Source organism: Capra hircus, chromosome 9 (assembly GCF_001704415.2).
Source record: "Capra hircus breed San Clemente chromosome 9, ASM170441v1, whole genome shotgun sequence".
NCBI classification, from domain to species: Eukaryota; Metazoa; Chordata; class Mammalia; order Artiodactyla; family Bovidae; genus Capra; species Capra hircus.
This window is the reverse complement of record NC_030816.1, coordinates 66,660,307-66,680,693: the sequence shown is the minus strand read 5'-3', so window position 1 is coordinate 66,680,693 and position 20,387 is coordinate 66,660,307. Positions and strand designations below refer to the sequence as shown.

At 38.5% G+C, this 20,387-nt stretch overlaps 1 protein-coding gene across 2 annotated transcripts in view; it reads right to left on the bottom strand.

Moving 5' to 3' along the window:
- VTA1 (vesicle trafficking 1) overlaps nucleotides 1-15,971 on the bottom strand; it is a 72,820-nt gene extending 56,849 nt beyond the window's left edge. The window contains exon 1 of one of the 2 annotated variants that reach the window (XM_005684855.3): nucleotides 15,795-15,971. In XM_005684855.3, the coding sequence (XP_005684912.1) occupies nucleotides 15,795-15,906 (112 nt within the window). In that variant the 5' untranslated portion in view covers nucleotides 15,907-15,971. The remainder of the gene's footprint in view (nucleotides 1-15,794) is intronic. The other variant, XM_005684854.3, reaches the window with a different exon arrangement.

Here is a 20,387-nt window from a genome sequence, read left to right as displayed (position 1 = left end):
AAATGACTATTTCAGGCATATTTCAAGCAAACCCTCACCCAAACACACACACAGAAAATTAAACAGACATCAGTTAATTATTTACTGTCTATATATACTATTAGTCAACACAGTAACACAATGTAAGGAAATAGAGGAGTGAGCTTCATTTCCCTGGGAGGTCTTTCTTCTTATTTTATTATCAAGTGGACAGTATATGAATTATACCATCTATGGAGTGTAGTGAACTACCTAATAGAGCAACCGTGGAAATAAATGGCTATCCAGCAATGGTAAAAGTCCATTAAGCAAACACACAGAAAACTAATCAGTATTTTCTTGTTATCAAGAGAAAGTTATTTATTCCTATGTAAAAAGTACAATTTTGTTTCTGATTTGTTACTTTTAACTACTTCCAACATTGCTCATAATAAAAATCAAGATTATCGGTATCTCCTTTGAAGTGAGAATCAGATTTATTCCCAATTCACTACCACCACAACCATCATCAATTTTCCTCACAACACAAATATAATATAAGCTTCTTACCCTCTAAAAGCTAACCTTAATACAAGTGGCTGATACTTGAAATACAGTGCAATGACAACACAGTTTAATGGTTTCACTTATACCCATTTTCTTCTTGGCTTACATGCATATTCAGTCTTTGCAATTACAAGGACATTATTACAAAGTAACACCTATAATTGAAGAACTGGAGAGAATCATCTCAAAATTGAAAAGATTTAAGTACAAATTTGCCTAGCTTCTATATTTCTGAGTATCTTACATGGTTTACAATTTGTAACTTGTACAACAAGACACATTTTCTAATATTAATACAGTGAAAAGATGTTAAATCTACTTATGAAAATTTATACACCAAAAGATCTTTTAGTCATACGGATGGGAAAAAGGACTACTTTCATATAAAACTCTGTTCAGGACAAGTAATTCATTGTAGAAGCAGCAGTATGAAGAAAAATTGGTGTCCAACATGGAAAATTACCTAGTAAAACAGAATAAATATGTAGCTAGAATCACCTATAGGGAAATATATTTATTTCATCAAGGAAATGTGTTCATTTTTATGAATAAATATTTTTTAAAGATGAGTAATGAGGCATATTTGGAAAAGGATTAAATACTTTCCAACCTAACTTTAATGTGAAGCATTTAGAAGACAAATATTTACTAATCCTCAAGGCATGTATACTTCAAAGTTTCATTAAATCTAAACATTAACATTCTATCACATCCTCATTTATACATGAGAAATCTAAAAATATGAAATGCATGATATAAAGACACAAAAGGCACATAAAAGTAATTGTTAAGAGTGATGTACTAGTGGGTTAAAAGAATATAGCACTCAAGTAGGTATCATTATGACATACACTGATGTATAAAGCCACACTTTATTCCAGTAAATAGAACCAAATCTATTACTCTACTCATAAGTATATTATAAATACCTGCTCTATGGTTAGTATTGTCTTTGTGAAAGGAAAAAAATAAAATAAAAACAAAGTATGAATGAATATATCCTGGGTATATACTACACTCATTCCTTCATGAAGTATTTTTAGAGCGTCTGTCATAATATAATAGCTTTAAGAAAAGTTAGCTCCTTCTGAATTCCTACTAAAAGACTGTGCTGGTACTTAGTAAATAATAGTGATGATTTGATTACTAAAATAAGAACACAGATTCTAACTCTGGCCACAAGGAGTAATATTTGCCATCCTACTGTGAACAATCAAAGAAAACAAGACAGAATATATAAAAGAGGTTTTTGGACAATGGAAACAGACATAGTAAGATTAAGACATCTGAAGAAAGGACACATATGAGATGACACCAATATCAACCTAGTATTCTGCCTGGAGGAACATCCCAGTCTAAGGAGTAGGAAGGGAATCCTAAACCGAACACAGTCCTCTGAGTTGAGAAAATGGACTGGAGTTCAGGGAGACTGAGGCAGCTGTAAATTGAGGGGCAGAATTCTGAAGAGTATGAAACTACACAGAAAAGAAACCCCAAAATCTGTATAGGAGTTTATCTGGAGGCTCAGGTGAACACTGCCATGTGCATGTGAAGGAGAAAACTCTACAAGGCCAAAGAATGAACAGACGCTGTGAGCTGGACTATCCCCAGTGCACACATAGGGCTGGGATGCATTACAGTTCCAACCAAAAGGAGCAGAGAGCCCCAGAGGTTAACCCAGGATATTCTGTAGACAGCCCGCAACTAAGTAATAGGGTTAACCTGTCCCTACAGCAAGGAGTACTTCAGAACTGCCCTCTAAAGCTAAAAACAAAACAAGGCACCAAAGAATTAAACTGAACAGCAATTAATTGCTGGCTGCATTTAATCCCTTCAAAGAATAGACATTCAAGAACTTAAAATTCACTCTGTCCCACAATCAATCAAAAATCACTAATGATGGCAATAGTAGAAGAATGTGAACATAAAACAATAAAACAATGACAAAATAATGGAAATAGCAGATGATGATATTAAAATACTGGGAAATCATTTTGAAGTATTTTATGGAAGCCATGAATAAAATGAGGAGATAGAACATACACAAAGGAACACAAAAGGGCCATCCAGAAATGAAATATAAGAGTATCTGAAATGAAAAGTTTTACTGGACAGGATTAATAGTAGTTTAAATATCATAAAAGAAAAAATGAATGAACTTCAGAACATAGCAGTAGAAACTACCTAAAATGAAGCAGGGAGTAAAAAGACTGAAAAGGAAAACACAAAACCAGAGTTTCAGTGAGGTATGAGGAACCATCAAATGCGCTAACGTATATGTAACTGGAGTCCACCCCTTCAAAGGTGGGGAGGAGTGGCAAAAATGATTGATGAATTCTTTACCCAGCAAAAATATCTTTCAAAAATAAGGATGAAAATAAAAGCTTGTTTCACACCATAGAAGCTGATAGAATTGGTGACAATCCTATAAAGGAAATGATAAACTTTTCGACAGACAAGAAAATGACACATTTAAAACCAACTACAAAGGAATGAAGACTGCAGAAAATGGTAATTATGCGGGAATACACTAAAAATTTTATTTCCTCATTTTATAAATTTCTTTTCTGTTTTACTTTACAATACTGCATTGGTTTTGCCATACATTGACATGAATCCACCACAGGTATACATGAGTTCCCAACCCTGAACCCCCCTCCCACCACCCTCCCCGTATCATAAGAAGGACAATTAAAAAATAACAACATTCTAGGGTTTATAGGTTTATAACTGAAATATATGACAACTACAGCCAAAGGACAGGAGAAGGGAAAAGTAAGTTCTAAACTAATATGTGAAATGTAATTTTATATAGTAGTTGACTGTGATAGGGGTTCCCTGATGGCTCAGTTGGTAAAGAATTTGCCTCCAATGCAGGAGATGCATGTTCGATCCCTGGGTCAGGAAGATCCCTTGGAGGAAGGCATGGGAACACACCCCAGTATCTTGCTGACAGAATCCTATGGACAGAGGCGCCTGGAGGGCTACAGTCCATGGGGTCACAGAGTCGGGCACGACTGAAGCAACTGAGCACACACATACAGCTTGTGCAAGTTACTGTAACGCTAGTGTGTGTGTGTTAGCTTAGAGAGTTTAAAACCAAAAGGACTTACTCAAAACAGGAGTAATTATTAAAATAACTATTGTATAATATAAAATTCATGTCTGTAAATATGTTTGCAAAATAAAAAAAGAAATGGAATATTAATGGATAAGTCAGCAGTCCAACTTTCTGAGGTTTTTATTAACCTGTCATGGGTACAGTAAAGTATCTGGAGTCAGCTTACAATAAAGAAATGATACATACTTAGACAAAAGGACTATGAGCTCAAATTAGTTGCTAAAGATTCAGAAATCAGCACAAAAAAACTGCTTATCTTTAATTGGTTAAAGATAATAAGCTTAGTTAAATTTACTAGTCATTAAATCAATTTCTGTGTGATTAACAGCAAATAACAGGCAACTGATTATTAATCCTAATATCCAAGTAGCTTACCACCATCAATAAAAATTCATTATTATTTAGCCTTTAAGCATTTACACTCGTGTCCTATGACATCTTGTATATGAAACATACCATATGTATTTTCAACTTCCTGAACTACATCTAATTTTCCTATGGTCATATAAAGAAATGACTCTCAAAGAACATTTATACATGGTCACTGAATATCCATTAATTGTACAATACCACCCCCTAGAGGAAACTTCTAAAAACCAAATCTGAAACTTTGTATGTTGATATTTAATATCAGCTTTATGTGTTGATATTTGATATCGATACTAAATAGCAACACATAGTTTAAAGGGAAAGAATCTTTCTAGTTTTCACTTTATCCACAACATCAAATGTCACAGAATAAAAATATTTATCATATGGTGCCTATGTTTAGTAGGAACTCAAATATTTTCTGGCTTCATTAAGGTGAAAAAAAAAAAACAAAGAGACAGAGAGAGATACAAAGCTCAGAAAGTTATGTCAGTAACATCAAGCCTGTCCTCATTTTCACTCTCCACTTATCAGGAATCTTCCAGATCACTGCACTGGTTCCCTTTGCTTTCCCACTGATTTAACAGGTCCCTTTACCTTCACTCTGTAACTGCTATTCTAATTACTACCTACTCTCAACAATTTTTCATATACCCACTTCTCATCTAGCATCTGTCATTCAGGTCCTGGTTCCATCGCTTACTAACAGAAGGACCAGGATGACTATAAGGTTCAAATCAGATACCCTGAAGAAAAGGATTGTTATGAATGCCAAAAGCTACGTGAATGTTAGTTATCTGGCCTCTTTATTCCATGACAACTATACGGTGTAGCTATAGGGACCATGGCTGCCTCAAAAGTCAGGTCAATTCACCATTTTTGGAGTACCTATTCCTTATTGTGTAAGTATCTTTAGTGGCCGAGCACTACCTGGTACAGTGAATGAATCAAGAGGCCCTAGCAGGGTTCAGCCTCCTTAAGTTTCCACTCTAGAAGGGACTACAGGTATATGGAAAGCAATTCAGATAAAGCCATACAAGGCACAATGAGGACTGAGAGACAATACATCTTAAAACCAGGGAGTTTAAGACAAGGCCTCCCAGAGAAAGTGGCATTTAAGCTAGAACCTTAAGGATAAAAATGGAGTGGGTTTGGTAAGGAGGGCAAGAGGTGTCAAGGGCTAGAGAACAATGTTGGAAGGTCTGGAGACAACAGAAAGTCAGTCAGGTTCTAGAAATGGAGTGAAATTCAGCTTGATTAAAATTACAGAAGATGATGCCATGTTCAAATCATGAGTTATCACTAAGTTCAGTTCAGTTCAGTCGCTCAGTCGTGTCCCGACTCTTTGCAACCCCATGAATCGCAGCATGCCAGGCCTCCCTGTCCATCACCATCTCCCGGAGTTCACTCAGACTCACGTCCATCGAGTCAGTGATGCCATCCAGCCATCTCATCCTCAGTCGTCCCCTTCTCCACCTGCCCCCAATCCCTCCCAGCATCAGAGTCTTTTCCAATGAGTCAACTCTTCACATGAGGTGGCCAAAGTACTGGAGCTTCAGCTTTAGCATCATTCCTTCCAAAGAAATCCCAGGGTTGATCTCCTTCAGAATGGACTGGTTGGATCTCTTTGCAGTCCAAGGGACTCTCAAGAGTCTTCTCCCACACCACAGTTCAAAAGCATCAATTCTACGGCGCTCAGCTTTCTTCACAGTCCAACTCTCACATCCATACATGACCACAGGAAAAACCATAGCCTTGACTAGACGGACCTTAGTCGGCAAAGTAATGTCTCTGCTTTTGAATATACTATCTAGGTTGGTCATAACTTTTCTTCCAAGGAGTAAGCGTCTTTTAATTTCATGGTGCAGTCACCATCTGCAGTGATTTTGGAGCCCCAGAAAATAAAGTCTGACACTGTTTCTACTCTTTCCCCATCTATTTCCCATGAAGTGATGGGACCGGATGACATGATCTTTGTTTTCTGAATGTTGAGCTTTAAGCCAACTTTTTTGCTCTCCTCTTTCACTTTCATCAAGAGGCTTTTTAGCTCCTCTTCACTTTCTGCCATAAGGGTGGTATCATCTGCATATTTGAGGTTACTGATATTTCTCCCGGCAATCTTGATTCCAGCTTATGTTTCTTCCAGTCCAGCATTTCTCAGGATGTACTCTGTATATAAGTTAAATAAGCAGGGTGACAATATACAGCCTTGACGTACTCCTTATCACTAAAGGTACTTATATTTTTTCTGATAGTCAGATGGAGCTACTATTGGTGTTTTAAAAAAATTTTTGCTTTAAGTAAAGCTTTTGTTGTTTAGTAATGATGGTATGAAACACGCCCACTTACGAGAAAATTTTTAAAAAGACAATCAAAAGAAAACCATCCAGAAACCTAAAGCTGCTATTTTTCCCTCCAAGTTTATTATGTATGTGTGTGTGTCTATGTATGTATATATATATACACTAAGTCACTTCAGTCGTGTCCGACTCTGTGCAACCCCAGAGACGGCAGCCCACCAGGCTCCCCTGTCCCTGGGATTCTCCAGGCAAGAACACTGGAGTGTGTTGCCATTTCCTTCTCCAATGCATGAAAGTGAAAAGTGAAAGTGAAGTCGCTCAGTCGTGTCTGACCCTCAGTGATCCCATGGACTGCAGCCTTCCAGGCTCCTCGGTCCATTTTCCAGGCAAGAATACTGGAGTGGGTTGCCATTGCCTTCTCCGTGTATGTGTGTGTATATATATACACACATATATGCATTTTTAAAAGTTCAGTTCAGTTGCTCAGTCGTGTCCAACTCTTTGCAACCCCATGGACTGCAGCACACCAGGCTTCCCTGTCCATCACCAACTCTGGGAGCTTGCTCAAATGCATGTCCATTGAGTCAGTGATGCCATCCAACTATCTCATCCTGTCGTCCCCTTCTCCTCCTGCCTTCAGTCTTTCCAACCATGTGAGTCTTTTTCAATGAGTTAGTTCTTAGTATCAGGTGACCAAAGTACTACAGTTTCAGCATCAGTCCTTCCAATGAATATTTAAGACTGATTCCCTTTAGGATCAACTGGTTTGATCTCCTTGCTGTCCAAGGGACTCCCAACAATCTTCTCCAACACCACAGTTCAAAAGCATCAATTCCTTGGCACTCAGCTTTCTTTACGGTCCAACTCTCACATCCATACATGACTACTGGAAAAACCATAGCTTTGACTAGATGGACCTTGGTCTGCAAAGTAACATCTCTGCTTTTGAATATGCTGTCTAGGTTTTCATAGCTTTTCTTCCAAGGAGCAAGCATTTTTTAATTTCATGGCTGCAGTCACCATTTGCAGTGAAAAGTTCAAATCATAGTGTATATATATATAATTTTATATCCTGAATTTTTATATCAATCTTTCCCCACGTTACAAAAGATGCTTTCTAATTTCTAAATGATTATGTCACCTTCTATGCAATGGATATACCATAACTTAACCATTTCCACTATGATATATGTTTAGGCTGTTTTGCGGCTTGCCACAAACGTATATAATTGTTCACATAATCCTAAAGTTTTTCATATATTAGTGATTATTTCCTAGGCAGAAGCTTTTCAAAACTGGAATTACTGCACATCAGATACTTTTACAATTCTATATCCTCCAATAAAATGCTTTCTAAAACTTGGAACCAATTCACACAGCCATGTCAAGGAGAATTTCATCACATACTCATTTTGTATAAGTTATAACTTTAGTCAAAAAATGGTATGCCATCTTAATTTACACTTGCTACTAATTCAGCTGAACGTTAAAAATTAGTATGTTCTCTTTTAGTAGTACATACACATTTCTGTCCATTTATGGGGATCATAGTTTTCATTTTTTAAAATGGATTTGTATGAGTGTTTTCCCTATCAAGGACACTGGCCCTCTGTCTTTCATCTATTGGAAACATTCTTTTCCTAATGCAATGCTTTTATAAATTAATTGTACTGCTTGTGTAGCACAGGGTTTCTAAATGCTTAGTTAACTTTATCCTTCTTTTATTCTGTGTTGTTTTCACTAAGCATTTAAAGCAGAACTTTCAATTAGCAACAGGTACTACCCGCTTGAAGTAGGGGCTTCCCTGGTGGCTCAGACGATAAAGAATCTGCCTGCAATGCATGAGGCGTGGGTTTGATCCCTAGGTTGGGAAGATCCCCTGGAGAAGAGAACAGCTACCCATTCCAGTATTCTTGCCTGGAGAATCCCCATGGACAGAGAAGCCTGGCAGGCTATAGTCCGTGGGATCACAAAGAATTGAACACGACTGAGCAACTTTCATTTAGCTTGAAGTAGAAGGCAGGAAGCTATCTCAATAGCTTAGATGTAAGGTGAGGGTATGATGGCAAAGAAACTACGAAGGTAAGTAAAAATGCAAACATTTGATAACTGGGCTGACTGTGACATGTATGAAGAAAGGAAGGGAAGGTTAAGTCTGTAATTTCTTAACTAATAAATCTGAAAATCTGACAGATATGAAAGATATTCTAGAAAACTTTGATGCATCGACATTAGCTCAAGTTTAATTTTTTAAATGTGAGAAATTGATAAGTATATAAAAGAAATTCCTCTAACAGACTTCTGGCTGTAACAGGATTAACATGAAGGATTCTTCTTAGACAACTTCTATCTTCACTATGGTGTTGGATACATGAACCTCCACTTGAGAGAACTATTTAGAGCTATATACAGACATATAAACAAATGAATTCATGGAAAACTAGGTAAGTCTAAAAGAGATGGGTAGATTGTGTCAGTATCAATATTCTGGCTGTGATACTGTACTATGACTTTGCAAGATATTACCACTGGGCACGATGAGTAAAAGGCACTCAGATCTCTTTGTATTATTTCTTGTAACTGTTTGTGGATCTATAATTATTTCAAAATAATTTAATGAAAAAAAAGTAACAATTTTTTCTAGGAGTGAGATGTTCCAAGTAAGAGTAAATTCAATAATTTGTTATTACTAATTAAAAAGGTCAAAGAAGTAAACTCTAAGCATATTAGTCAAAAAGTAATTTGATATACGGTATTTTAACACTTATTCCTGACTTAAAAAGAATATAAAAGATCAAACAACTTAGAAATATAGGAATACTAAGGTAACAAAAAATGATAAAACACTAGAGTATTCCCATCAAGGCCAGATCTAAATCATTTCTGGAAATCACAAAATACTGGAAATGAGGAAGCACAAAGGGCACACCCTATGACATATCTATGACAATCTAATAGCCACAAGCTACGAAATACTGTGCTTTGAGATTCTTTTCATTCCGCTTCCTTACTGTAGTAAGAGCATGTGAAAAAACTATGAATTACCCTATATTTATTCACTCAACACATATTACGTGTAAACTACATAATTTCCAACTATCTACCATGGCTTAGGTACTGTATTAGGAGTTAAGAGATTCAATGATCATCAATTTAAGACATATTTCTTGCTCTCAGAGTGAATATTTTAGTAGGCTGGAATATTTATAACATTTAGAACAATGACATTCATTAAATATTTATGAATGCCAATTATGTGTCAGGTGGTGAGAGAAAACAAGGTATCAGTCCCTGTCTTCCAAGAGAATCCAGGAGACTGAAAGGTCAAGAGGATCAAGAGGAGGGATGTACTTGATACCATTTCTAGACATCATATGAGCTCAGGAAAACCAATCTGCAAAAAATACTGAGTTGGGAACTCCCTGGTAGTCCAGTGGTTAAGAATCCAAGCTCTCACTGCTGAGGGCCTGGGTTAAATTCCTGGTTGGAGAACTAAGATCCTGTAAGCCATGAGGCATGACCAAAAAAAAACCCACAAAAAAACCACAAACTTAAGAGAGCAACAAAATATTAGAAACAAAAACACCAACCAAATATCTGAAAATCAAAACACAATGCATACTGAAAAGTGATCCAGAGGATGGAAAACCCCGATTATTCATTGAAGTGTCTATCAACGTGTCTGAATAATGCCTCCAATGCATAGCTTACTCCAGCTACACAGAGTTCAAAAGGAAAAAAAGGAAAAAGTATTGAGTCAATAAAAGTTTGATTAAGAGGAAGTCATAGGGGATTCCAGGCAGAGAGCAACATACAGAGAGGAAATATAAAAGAATATGGAACTTTTATAAATCAGTAAGTAGCAAATAACCTTTAGTTTTTCTTCTCACGAAAAATTCTTCCTTGCTCTAGGAATTTAGAAAATTTTTGTTTGCTCTAAGTTTACAGAAATGTATCCCTTCACACATTTTTAGGTTGACATTTACTACTTTTTATCTGAAGTTTAAACAGGTAAAAAATGCAATTTCTGTACTACAGATGTCAAGTACTGACATCTAAAAATTTTATCACTCTTTCAACTGTAAACACCATAGCAATTTGGTATCTATTACAATCTTTTCAGATAAAAAATATTATTTTTTTAAAGAGTCAGAATACAGTCTTATTTTCTTTTAACCCATATTTCTATGTACTTACTTTATAGGATTTTATTATAAAAATGTATCTGCATGCTCAAAGGTGTTACTTGATTATCCTATCACACTGCTCTGCAACAAAAGTATATAAAAAATTAAACTTAAATTTTTATTAAATTTCCTGAGAGAAGGTGCTATGTGTTAAAATGTTTCTTCTGGAATTGAGTTTTTGCAATTGTTATATGTAACAATGTAACATTTAAAACAATATGAATTGTGTTTATTTTAATAATCACTAAGTATAAAAAGTAAAATTTTCTTGGAAATGCATGAGTTAAACTGCCTATCTATGAATTAACGTGATTTATCCTCATAATGAACCAGAGTATTGGTTCCATTCCTGCTTTCATTTTTATGAATTTAACAAGGGAGAAAATTCATTCACATAAAGCAGCAGATGAGAATGGAAGCTTTGTCACAGCAAAACCACCAAATTCTCTAAATTCCTTCTGGGTTATAGGCTAAAAACCACATCATCACTTATCATCAAATAACATTTTTAATAATCTTTCTTAGCTGACATTCTAATTAGGTTTGCCTCGAAATTTGTTTTAAGACTAGAAAAGAATGTGTCACCCCCTCATCAGAGTATTCGTTATCTCAGCTCCTCTGAAGGATACAGAGAGGATCTTACAAAGACTCATCATTTCTCAATTCCTCTGAAGGATACAGAGAGGATCTTATAAAGACTCATCATTTGCTTTCAATCAAAGGCTTCTTTTTATTGTAAGAGTGAGACAGGATTGGGAAAACAGAAATAGTGTTTGTTTCAACATCCTCCGGCAGGAAAAAAAAAGTTATAATATTTTCATCCTATCACTTGTTTTAAATGTATTTCTGAAAGAAGCAAAACACTCCAGAGCTGAAGATTTACCTCATTTGAGGAGAATGTCCACCATTCTACATAAATGGCAAAACTAACTGCTAAAGTCAAACCAATCAGCCATTGGAGGCTTACTTTTTTCAGAAAAATATGACTTCTTTAATCCAAATAAATGTTAACACATGTTCCCACACACTCTTTCTCATTTCTGGATTCTAAGACTAAAATTTTGATAACCTACAGACCTTGATATGAGCTTGTCACCTGAATGAAATAAGGTACTCCCACTTCAGCATTTCCCTTTTGCTTTTACCTCAGTCCATCCTAAAGGAGATCAGTCTTGGGTGTTCACTGGAAGGACTGATGCTAAAGCTGAAACTCCAATACTGTGGCCTCCTGACGCAACTGAGGGCAGGAGGAGAAGGGGACGACAGAGGATGAGATGGTTGGATGGCATCACCGACTCGATGGACATGGATTTGGGTGGACTCCGGGAGTTGGTGATGGACAGGGAGGCCTGGCGTGCTGCGGTTCATGGGATTGCAAAGAGTCAGACACGACTGAACGACTGAACTGAACTGAACTTACTTCAGGAATGACACTTTAATAAGGAACAGAGAACGAAATGCTAGGATCATATAATGAAAACTCTTACCATTTTGAAACTTCAACACAGGCTAGTTTTGAACATGGCCTTACCATGTTCCCCAAGAACAAGGACAACATGCTCCATACCATCTTGCACTTGACCTTGGTTGCAAACTGCCCCTCTGCACTCCTCTGGATAAAATCCAAAATGATTGAACAATGGCTGCTAATAGCTAAGAAAAATTCCTCCTTCTTCTGAGATTCATTCTTGACTAATTATTCCTGAAAGGAGATGACTCTAGGTAACACCCCTTATAAAAAGCTGTATGTTAGAATGTTCCTTTGACATCCTTTCTTTCCCATGCCCAGCATTTTTAAATAAAGGCTTATTCTGTGCTCTGACTGATTTTCTTCCAAATAAGACACATAAAGACAGGAAGCTCTATCTAATAGCTTAATAAATGGAGGTTTCACTAACACCAGTAATTTGTTAGAACTGTCCTTTTTTTCCTGGACACCCTGGAGGATTTTCTACCTTCTCCTCCAGAACAATACACCATAAAAATTCTAATGATGCAGGAGAGTCTGCCTTTATCCTTTAAAGTAGGAAGAGGGCAACTGAGAACAAGATAAAGTAATAAATACATAAATAAATAAAGGGAAGCATACTGCTTTGCCACCTTGACCAAAGGAACTTTGTCAGGAAAGAAACACAGAAGTTGTGAAATGTGAAAATGATTCCTGTTGAATTATTTGCATATTGAAATTTAAAGAGTACTAGTTTAGTAGTTCTAGCGCCTAAGTTACAAGAAAAAAACTGTCATAAGCCATTTTTTGTTACACAGCAGAATCAGACCTAAAATATAACCTATACAGTAATTATCAGACAGCAAATATAAATGCAAATATTTTTAAAGCACTTAAAGAAATGAGTGCGTTTAAAACAGTTAAAAGATTATCAGAAATGGCAAGGCTGATTTAAAAACAAAGTAAGAGAACATCTAGAAATAAAAAATGAGAATATTAATAGAAACGAAACAGATGGGTTATACAATAGAATATATGAAGGTGACCACTGACCTAGAGAAATCACACAGAATGCAGCATAGAAAGAAAATGGACACAAACTATCAAAGCATTAAGAGACAAAGAAGCTAAACGAGGAAAATGCAACACATGTCTAATTAAAATTGAAGGAATGAACAGAGATAGCAGACAAACAATCATTGAAAGTAGAGAATTTTCTAGATTTGATGAATGACACCCCAAACTCAGGAAGCCAAAATCTCAAATAAGGTACATAAAAAGAAATCAAGACCTAGAAAATCGGAACATAAATCCTAAGGAAGAAATTACTCAATTGGTCATATTTTAAAATTAAGAACTTTTGCACATCAAAGGATTTCATAAATAGAATGAAAAATCAAAAATCAAACTTCTCAAATAAACTTTGAGAAGACATTTGCAATACCAAAAGATCAGTAGCTAGATTAAAACAATGAAATAGAAAATGGTCAAAAGCAATAAGTAGGTATTTCAATAGGAAATCACAAATGGTTAATTACCAAATGAAAAGATGCTCAACCTTATTAAGACTCAGTGAATTGCAAATTCCACTCCAGTGAGACATCATTTCACACTCACCAGATCACAGCAACCATGGTAGATATATTAGCATTCATTTTACTGTTCCTTGAACTGTATATACACATTACATATGTTCTTTAACATATACATAAGAAAGAAAGAAAGAAAGTGAAGTGGCTCAGTCGTGTCTGACTCTTTGCGACCCCTTGGACTGTAGCCTACCTGGTTCCTCTGTCCATGGAATTTTCCAGGCAAGAGTACTGGAGTGGGTTGCCATTTCCTTCTCCAGTGCTTCATAACAAAAATATTTTTTAAGTGACACCTGGTTTTAGCAATAAAAATCATGGTTCTGACCCTGCTGAGAGCAGTTTCGGTGAAATAATGGGATAGAAAACCAGACTGCAATGGGCTGAAAAAGATCTATAAGGTAAGGATCTAAAGACAACTACAGACAACTATTTCAAGCCTAGCTTTGAGGTTGGGCAGACAGGACTGCAACTCTAGGGGAATGCCACAGTGAGAGCTCCTTTTATTTTTTAAATAAAGGAAACCGGGGCAAGTTTAGGGAGAAACAGCAAAAGAGGGAGGATAGTGACACAGGAATCAAGGGTCCCAGGACAGTGACAAACGTATAGAATACAGCGCCCATGGAGGGACTGCTTCTAGCCAGAATCAAGGGTTCCCGCTTTACTGTTACAAGAAATAATCTCTCTGACTTTAATCACATCGCTTTTCTGCTTGCTCTATTCACTCTAGTTACAAGGGTCACTTTGATCCTCCTTTAAGCAAACCCCTACCTCAGGACTTTTGCACTTGTTATCCCCTCTATGGAGAGCACTCTTGCCCAGGTGATGCAAAGCTTGCTTTTCACTCCGGTTAAGTTTGTTCAGATGTGAACTCAGTGAAGCTTTCCCTGACCACTCTGAAAATGAAATCCCTCCCTCATTTTCTACCACCCTACTCCTGGTACTCCCTGTTCTTTCCCAGCTTTAATTTCCTTCACAATCTTGTAATATTCTGTATGATTTACGCATTTTACTGTTTAATCCCCCCACCCCATAATATGTAAGCTTCATGAATGCTGTAGCCACTGTGCCTGGTAATACTCATACAGGTAACATCTCAATAAATACAAGCTGAATGAATGACTAATGGTCCCTGCTTGAGGAACCTGAAAAACAAGTGTAACGCAAAAATGTTATGATCTGAACAAACTGAGGAGGTAAAGCCTTGAGAGTAATCATCTTACTGCTCACAGGAGAGGTGACATTTGAGTTAGAATCTGAATTAAGGAGTTCGCCAAGTGGGAAAAAAGGTAGATTTCCAAGAAAGGGAAGAATGTGGAGGTTTGAAATGGCCTTGCACATTTGAGGAATGAAAATGGGGTACTCCTGGTTTATGGCCAGGATGACAGTGGACCATATTTTGGCTAACCTTATATTGTCTATAAGAGAGGACACATTATACTGAGCTTCTCAAAGTTAAAAATCCTTTTCAGCATACTATAGTTGCTTGGTCACTTGTTTAATTTGCAGCAAAGTTAGAATGTGGAATATAAAATAACCTATACTGGAACTACTCTCTTTAGCGCAAAGGAAAAAGTGTGATCAAGTGTGATCTGTGTTTTTCATCAACTGTAGATTATATGTATCACAACCAAAGCGAGAGTATGTCACCAAATGTCTCGACCTCATTTATTACTCAAAATCAAGGCTAAAAGTTCTCACTGGTGGAAGACAGCAGTTTAAATGCCAAAGGAGAAATGGGCAAATACAAGTGTTTGATCTGCAGCAGCCACTCTCTATTTATGATTGGGCCTGCAAGTTGTCATAATTAACCCACACTCATGACAATGTTTTCAATTAGTCTCTTCCTTTGCCCACATCACTGCTGTCTCTGGAACACTTACCTTCCTTTTAGCCCCAACTCAGTTACTTAACTACCCAGGTTAATTTCACGATTTCCTGGTGGAGACAGAAAGCTCATTTGTGTACACACAGGGAGAAAACTTTAGAACACTGTGTTTCAGAGTCCATGAGCCCATGTATTCCGTTTAAAAATATTTAGTTGGTGGACGCTAAAGTACTTTCGAAGTTTTGCCTTTCTGAGGCCTGGAGGGGCAGAGAACTTGGGGATCCCTGAGGAGGGCGGGACCCCCAGGGACTTCTGTCCCCAAGGGACCGGTCAGAGGCCAAAGCTCAGGTCTAAAGCTAGAGAGGCGGGGACGGCCTTAAGAATCAGGGGGCGGAGGCCAAGGAGGACCGCGGAGACTCGGAAGGACTCACAGTAATATGCCACCACAGGGTCTCGCTTGTCATGCTCCTGAGCCGTCCTCAGATGATGCTGTATGCTCTTAAACTGTGGGGGCAGCGGGGGCAGTGTAGCAAGAGCAGCCATCTCCTCTTCAGGAATCACCACTTCCTACTCGCCTGCCGCCGACACTTCCGCTTCCGCCTGGGAGCGTGCCCGCACGAACGCGCACAGCAAATCCCACCCATTTCCCTGTTGCTCAGCGACAGCGAGGCAACTACGGGTTGGCAGCAGGGACAACCTCAGTTCGCCTGGCACGTAGCGGTTAGAGCCGAGAGGAGGCTGAGCGCCTCGGCCATCCCGCTGCCTATGGCACCGGCGCCCTCTGCTGGCTGCTGGCAGGAGGGACGAGAGATTTTGTTTTACTTCTCTTTGTTTCGCCATCGACCCCCCTTTTGTGGCTTAAGAACTGGTAGAAAGGGAAAAACAGGAATAAAACGATGTTTATTAATTGGGAGAAAAGCTAAAGAGGTGAATTGCCTTTGTCATCCTTCAGGAATTATCGTTTCCAGTTCCTCACATTATATTAATAGCGTCCAGAGAAGCCTCTCTGACTTTAGAAACTTTGAATTTAATTCTTGCATAAGAGGAGAGATGTGTTTAAAATTTTAAATTACACTTCTATATGGACACATTGGGTAAAATAACCACATGGTTTTTCAACATGAATACTGAACCATTAAACTTAAAGATAATTGGCCTTTGTTCTAAGCTGGGTTGTAGACAGCTTGTTTTGGGAGAGTAATGAACAATTTGCAAAGTTCTTTGATACTTACTATCTTGTCAATGCACAAATAAGGCATTCACGTAGTAGTTCTTGCTCAATGCTGCCGACTTATACCATATTTCAGTTCAGTTCAGTTCAGTTGCTCAGTCGTGTCCGACTCTTTGTGGCACCATGAACTGCAGCACACCAGGCCTCCCTGTCCATCACCAACTCCCGGAGTCCACCCAAACCCATGTCCATCGAGTCGGTGATGCCATCCAACCATCTCATCCTCTGTTGTCCCCTTCTCCTCCTGCCCTCAATATTTGCCAGCATCAAGGTCCTTCCAAATGAGTCAGCCCTTCGCATCAGGTGGCCAAAGTATTGGAGTTTCAGCTTCAACATCAGTCCTTCCAATGAACACCCAGAACTGATCTGCTTTAGGCTGGACTGGTTGGATCTCCTTGCAGTCCAAGGGACTCTCAAGCGTCTTCTCTAACACCACAGTTCAAAAGCGTCAATTCTTCGGAGCTCAGCTTTCTTTATAGTCCAACTCTCACATCCAATGGCACCCCACTCCAGTACTCTTGCCTGGAAAATCCCATGGACAGAGGAGCCTGGTGGGCTGCAGTCCATGGGGTCGCGAAGAGTTGGACACGACTGATCGACTTCACTTTCACTTCTCACTTTCATGCACTGGAGAAGGAAATGGCAACCCACTCCAGTGTTCTTGCCTGGAGAATCCCAGGGATGGGGAAGCCTGGTGGGCTGCTGTCGGGGCCGCACAGAATCGGACACGACTGAAGTGACTTAGCAACAGCAACAGCAATTCACATCCATACATGATCACTGGAAAAACCATAGCTTTGACTAGATGGACCTTTGTTGGCAGGGTAATGTCTCTGCTTTTTACTATGCTGTCTAGGTTGATCATAGCTTTCCTTCCAGGGAGTAAGCGTCTTTTAATTTCATGGCTGCAATCGCCCTCAGCAGTGATTTTGGAGCCCCCCAAAATAAAGTCAGCCACTGTTACCACTGTTTCTCCATCTATTTGCCATGGAGCTATGGGACCAGATGCCATCATCTTAGTTTTCTGAATATTGAGCTTTAAGGCAGCTTTTTCACTCTCCTCTTTCACTTTCATCAAGAGGCTCTTTAGTTCTTCTTCACTTTCTACCATAAGGGTGGTGTCATCTGCATATCTGAGGTTATTGATATTTTTCCCGGCAATCTTGATTCCAGCTTGTGCTTCTTCCAGCCCAGCGTTTCTCATGATGTACTCTGCATAGAAGTTAAATAAGCAGGGTGACAATATACAGCCTTGACATACTCCTTTTCCTATTTGGAACCAGTCTGTTGTTCCATGTCCAGTTCTAACTGTTGCTTCCTGACCTGCATACAGGTATCTCAAGAGGCAGGTCAGGTGGTCTGGTATTCCCATCTCTTTCAGAATTTTCCACAGTTTATTGTGATCCACACAGTCAAAGGCTTTGGCATAGTCAATAAAGCAGAAATAGATGTTTTTCTGGAACTCTCTTGCTTTTTCCATGATCCAGTGGATGTTGGCAATTTGATCTCTGGTTCCTCTGCCCCTTCTAAAACCAGCTTGAACATTTGGAAGTTCATGGCTCACGTATTGCTGAAGCTTAGCTTGGAGAATTTTGAGCATTACTTTACTAGCATGCGAGATGAGTACATTTGTGTGGTACTTTGAGCATTCTTTGGCATTGCCTTTCTTTGGGGTTGGAATGAAAACTGACCTTTTCCAGTCCTGTGGCCACTGCTGAATTTTCCAAATTTGCTGGCATATTGAGTGCAGAACTTTCACAGCATCATCTTTCAGGATTTGAAATAGCTCAACTGGAATTCCATCACCTCCACTAGCTTTGTTTGTAGTGATGCTTTCTAAGGCCCACTTGACTTCACATTCCAGGATGTCTGGCTCTAGGCGAGTGATTACACCATCGTGATTATCTGGGTCATGAAGATCTTTTTTGTACAGTTCTTCTGTGTATTCTTGCTACCTCTTAATATCTTCTGCTTCTGTTTGGTCCCTACCATTTCTGTCCTTTATTGAGCCTGTCTGCATGAAATGTTCCCTTAGTATCTCTAATTTTCTTGAAGAGATCTCTAGTCTTCCCCATTCTAGTGTTTTCCTCTATTTCTTTGCATTGACCACTTAGGAAAGCTTTCTTATCTCTCTTTGCTATTCTTTGGAACTCTGCATTCAAATGGGAATATCTTTCCTTTTCTCCTTTGCTATTGCTTCTCTTCTTTTCACAGCTATTTGTAAGCCCTCCTCAGACAGCCATTTTGCTTTTTTGCATTTCTTTTTCTTGGGGATGGTCTTGATTCTTGTCTCCTGTACAATGTCACAAACCTCCATGTATAGTTCATCAGGCATTCTGTCTATCAGATCTAGTCCCGTAAATCTATTTCTCACTTCCACTGTATAATCATAAGGGATTTGATTTAGGTCACACCTGAATGATCTGGTGGTTTTTTACACTCTCTTCAATTTCAGTCTGAATTTGGCAATAAGGAATTCATGATCTGAGCCACAGTCAGCTCCTGGTCTTGTTTTTGATGACTGTATAGAGTTTCTCCATCTTTGGCTGCAAAGACTATAATGTCTGATATCAGTGGTGACCATCTGGTGATATCGATTGTATATGCCATTGTAGGTAGTCATCAACTTTTCCTTCCGCCATCAGTGACATTAATCCTTTTTCTTTTTTCTCCATGCATACTGTCAGGATGTGACCCATTATTTACTTCCTCCAGTAACCTTCATCTTCATTTTATCTCAGTTTCCAGTTTTGAGAGTTCATCTTAAAGCTGGTTTTCATTGAAATCATGTCACTTGAAGAAATAAGATCTCAAACTCTGAAATTTTCCTCTGCTTACTATTTTCTAATCAACACTCCCCCCTACCCTCACCCAAACCTCAGCAGAATCTGCTCAATGTCCTTGTATTACCTCCAGTGCACGTCTAACTTTTTTCCACTGTTATTTGCAGAGTACATCACCTTACTCAGGGGGCTGCCTGTTTTTCAAAGAACTGAGTTCTGTGTTCTCCCCAATTTGAGCAACATATTTATTACCTCTTAAGAATGTATGCACTATGTACTGAATATTTGTGTCTCTCCCAAATTCATGGGCTTCCCTGATAGCTCAATTGGTAAAGAATCTGCCTGCAATGCAGGAGACCCTGGTTCAATTCCTGGGTCTGGAAGATCCCCTGGAGAAGGGCTAGGCTACCCACCCCGGTGTTCTTGGGCTTTCCTGGTGGTTCAGCTAGGACGAGAAAGGCTACCCACTCCAGTATTCTGGCCTAGAGAATTCCATGGACTGTATAGCCCACGGGGTCGCAAATAGTCAGGGATGACTCAGTGACTCTCACTTTCACTTTTCAAATTTTATGTTTAAAGGTAATGCTTGAGGTGATATTAGGAGATGGGCCCTTGGCATATGATTAGCTCATGTGGGCAGAGCCCTCATGAATGAGATTAATACGCTTATAATAGAGACCCTAGAGAGCTAGCTTGCTTTTCCACTATTTGCAGATACAACAAGAGATCAGCAGTCTGCAACCTGAAAGAGGGCTCCTTCCAGAACTTGATCCTGCTGTCACCTTAATCTTGATCATCCAACTTTCAGAACTGTAGGAAATAGATTTCTGTTGCTTATAAATTGCCCAGTCTGTGGTATTTTGATAAAGCAGCCGATCATGCAACGATAGTATGGTTTCTTTCTCCTCTATTTACGCTATCCAGTCAGAAGTTGCTAGATTCATCGAGAAATTAATGAAGCAAAGCAGAATTGTCTCTCTGTCCTTATAAATTCTGAGGCACTCTTTTTC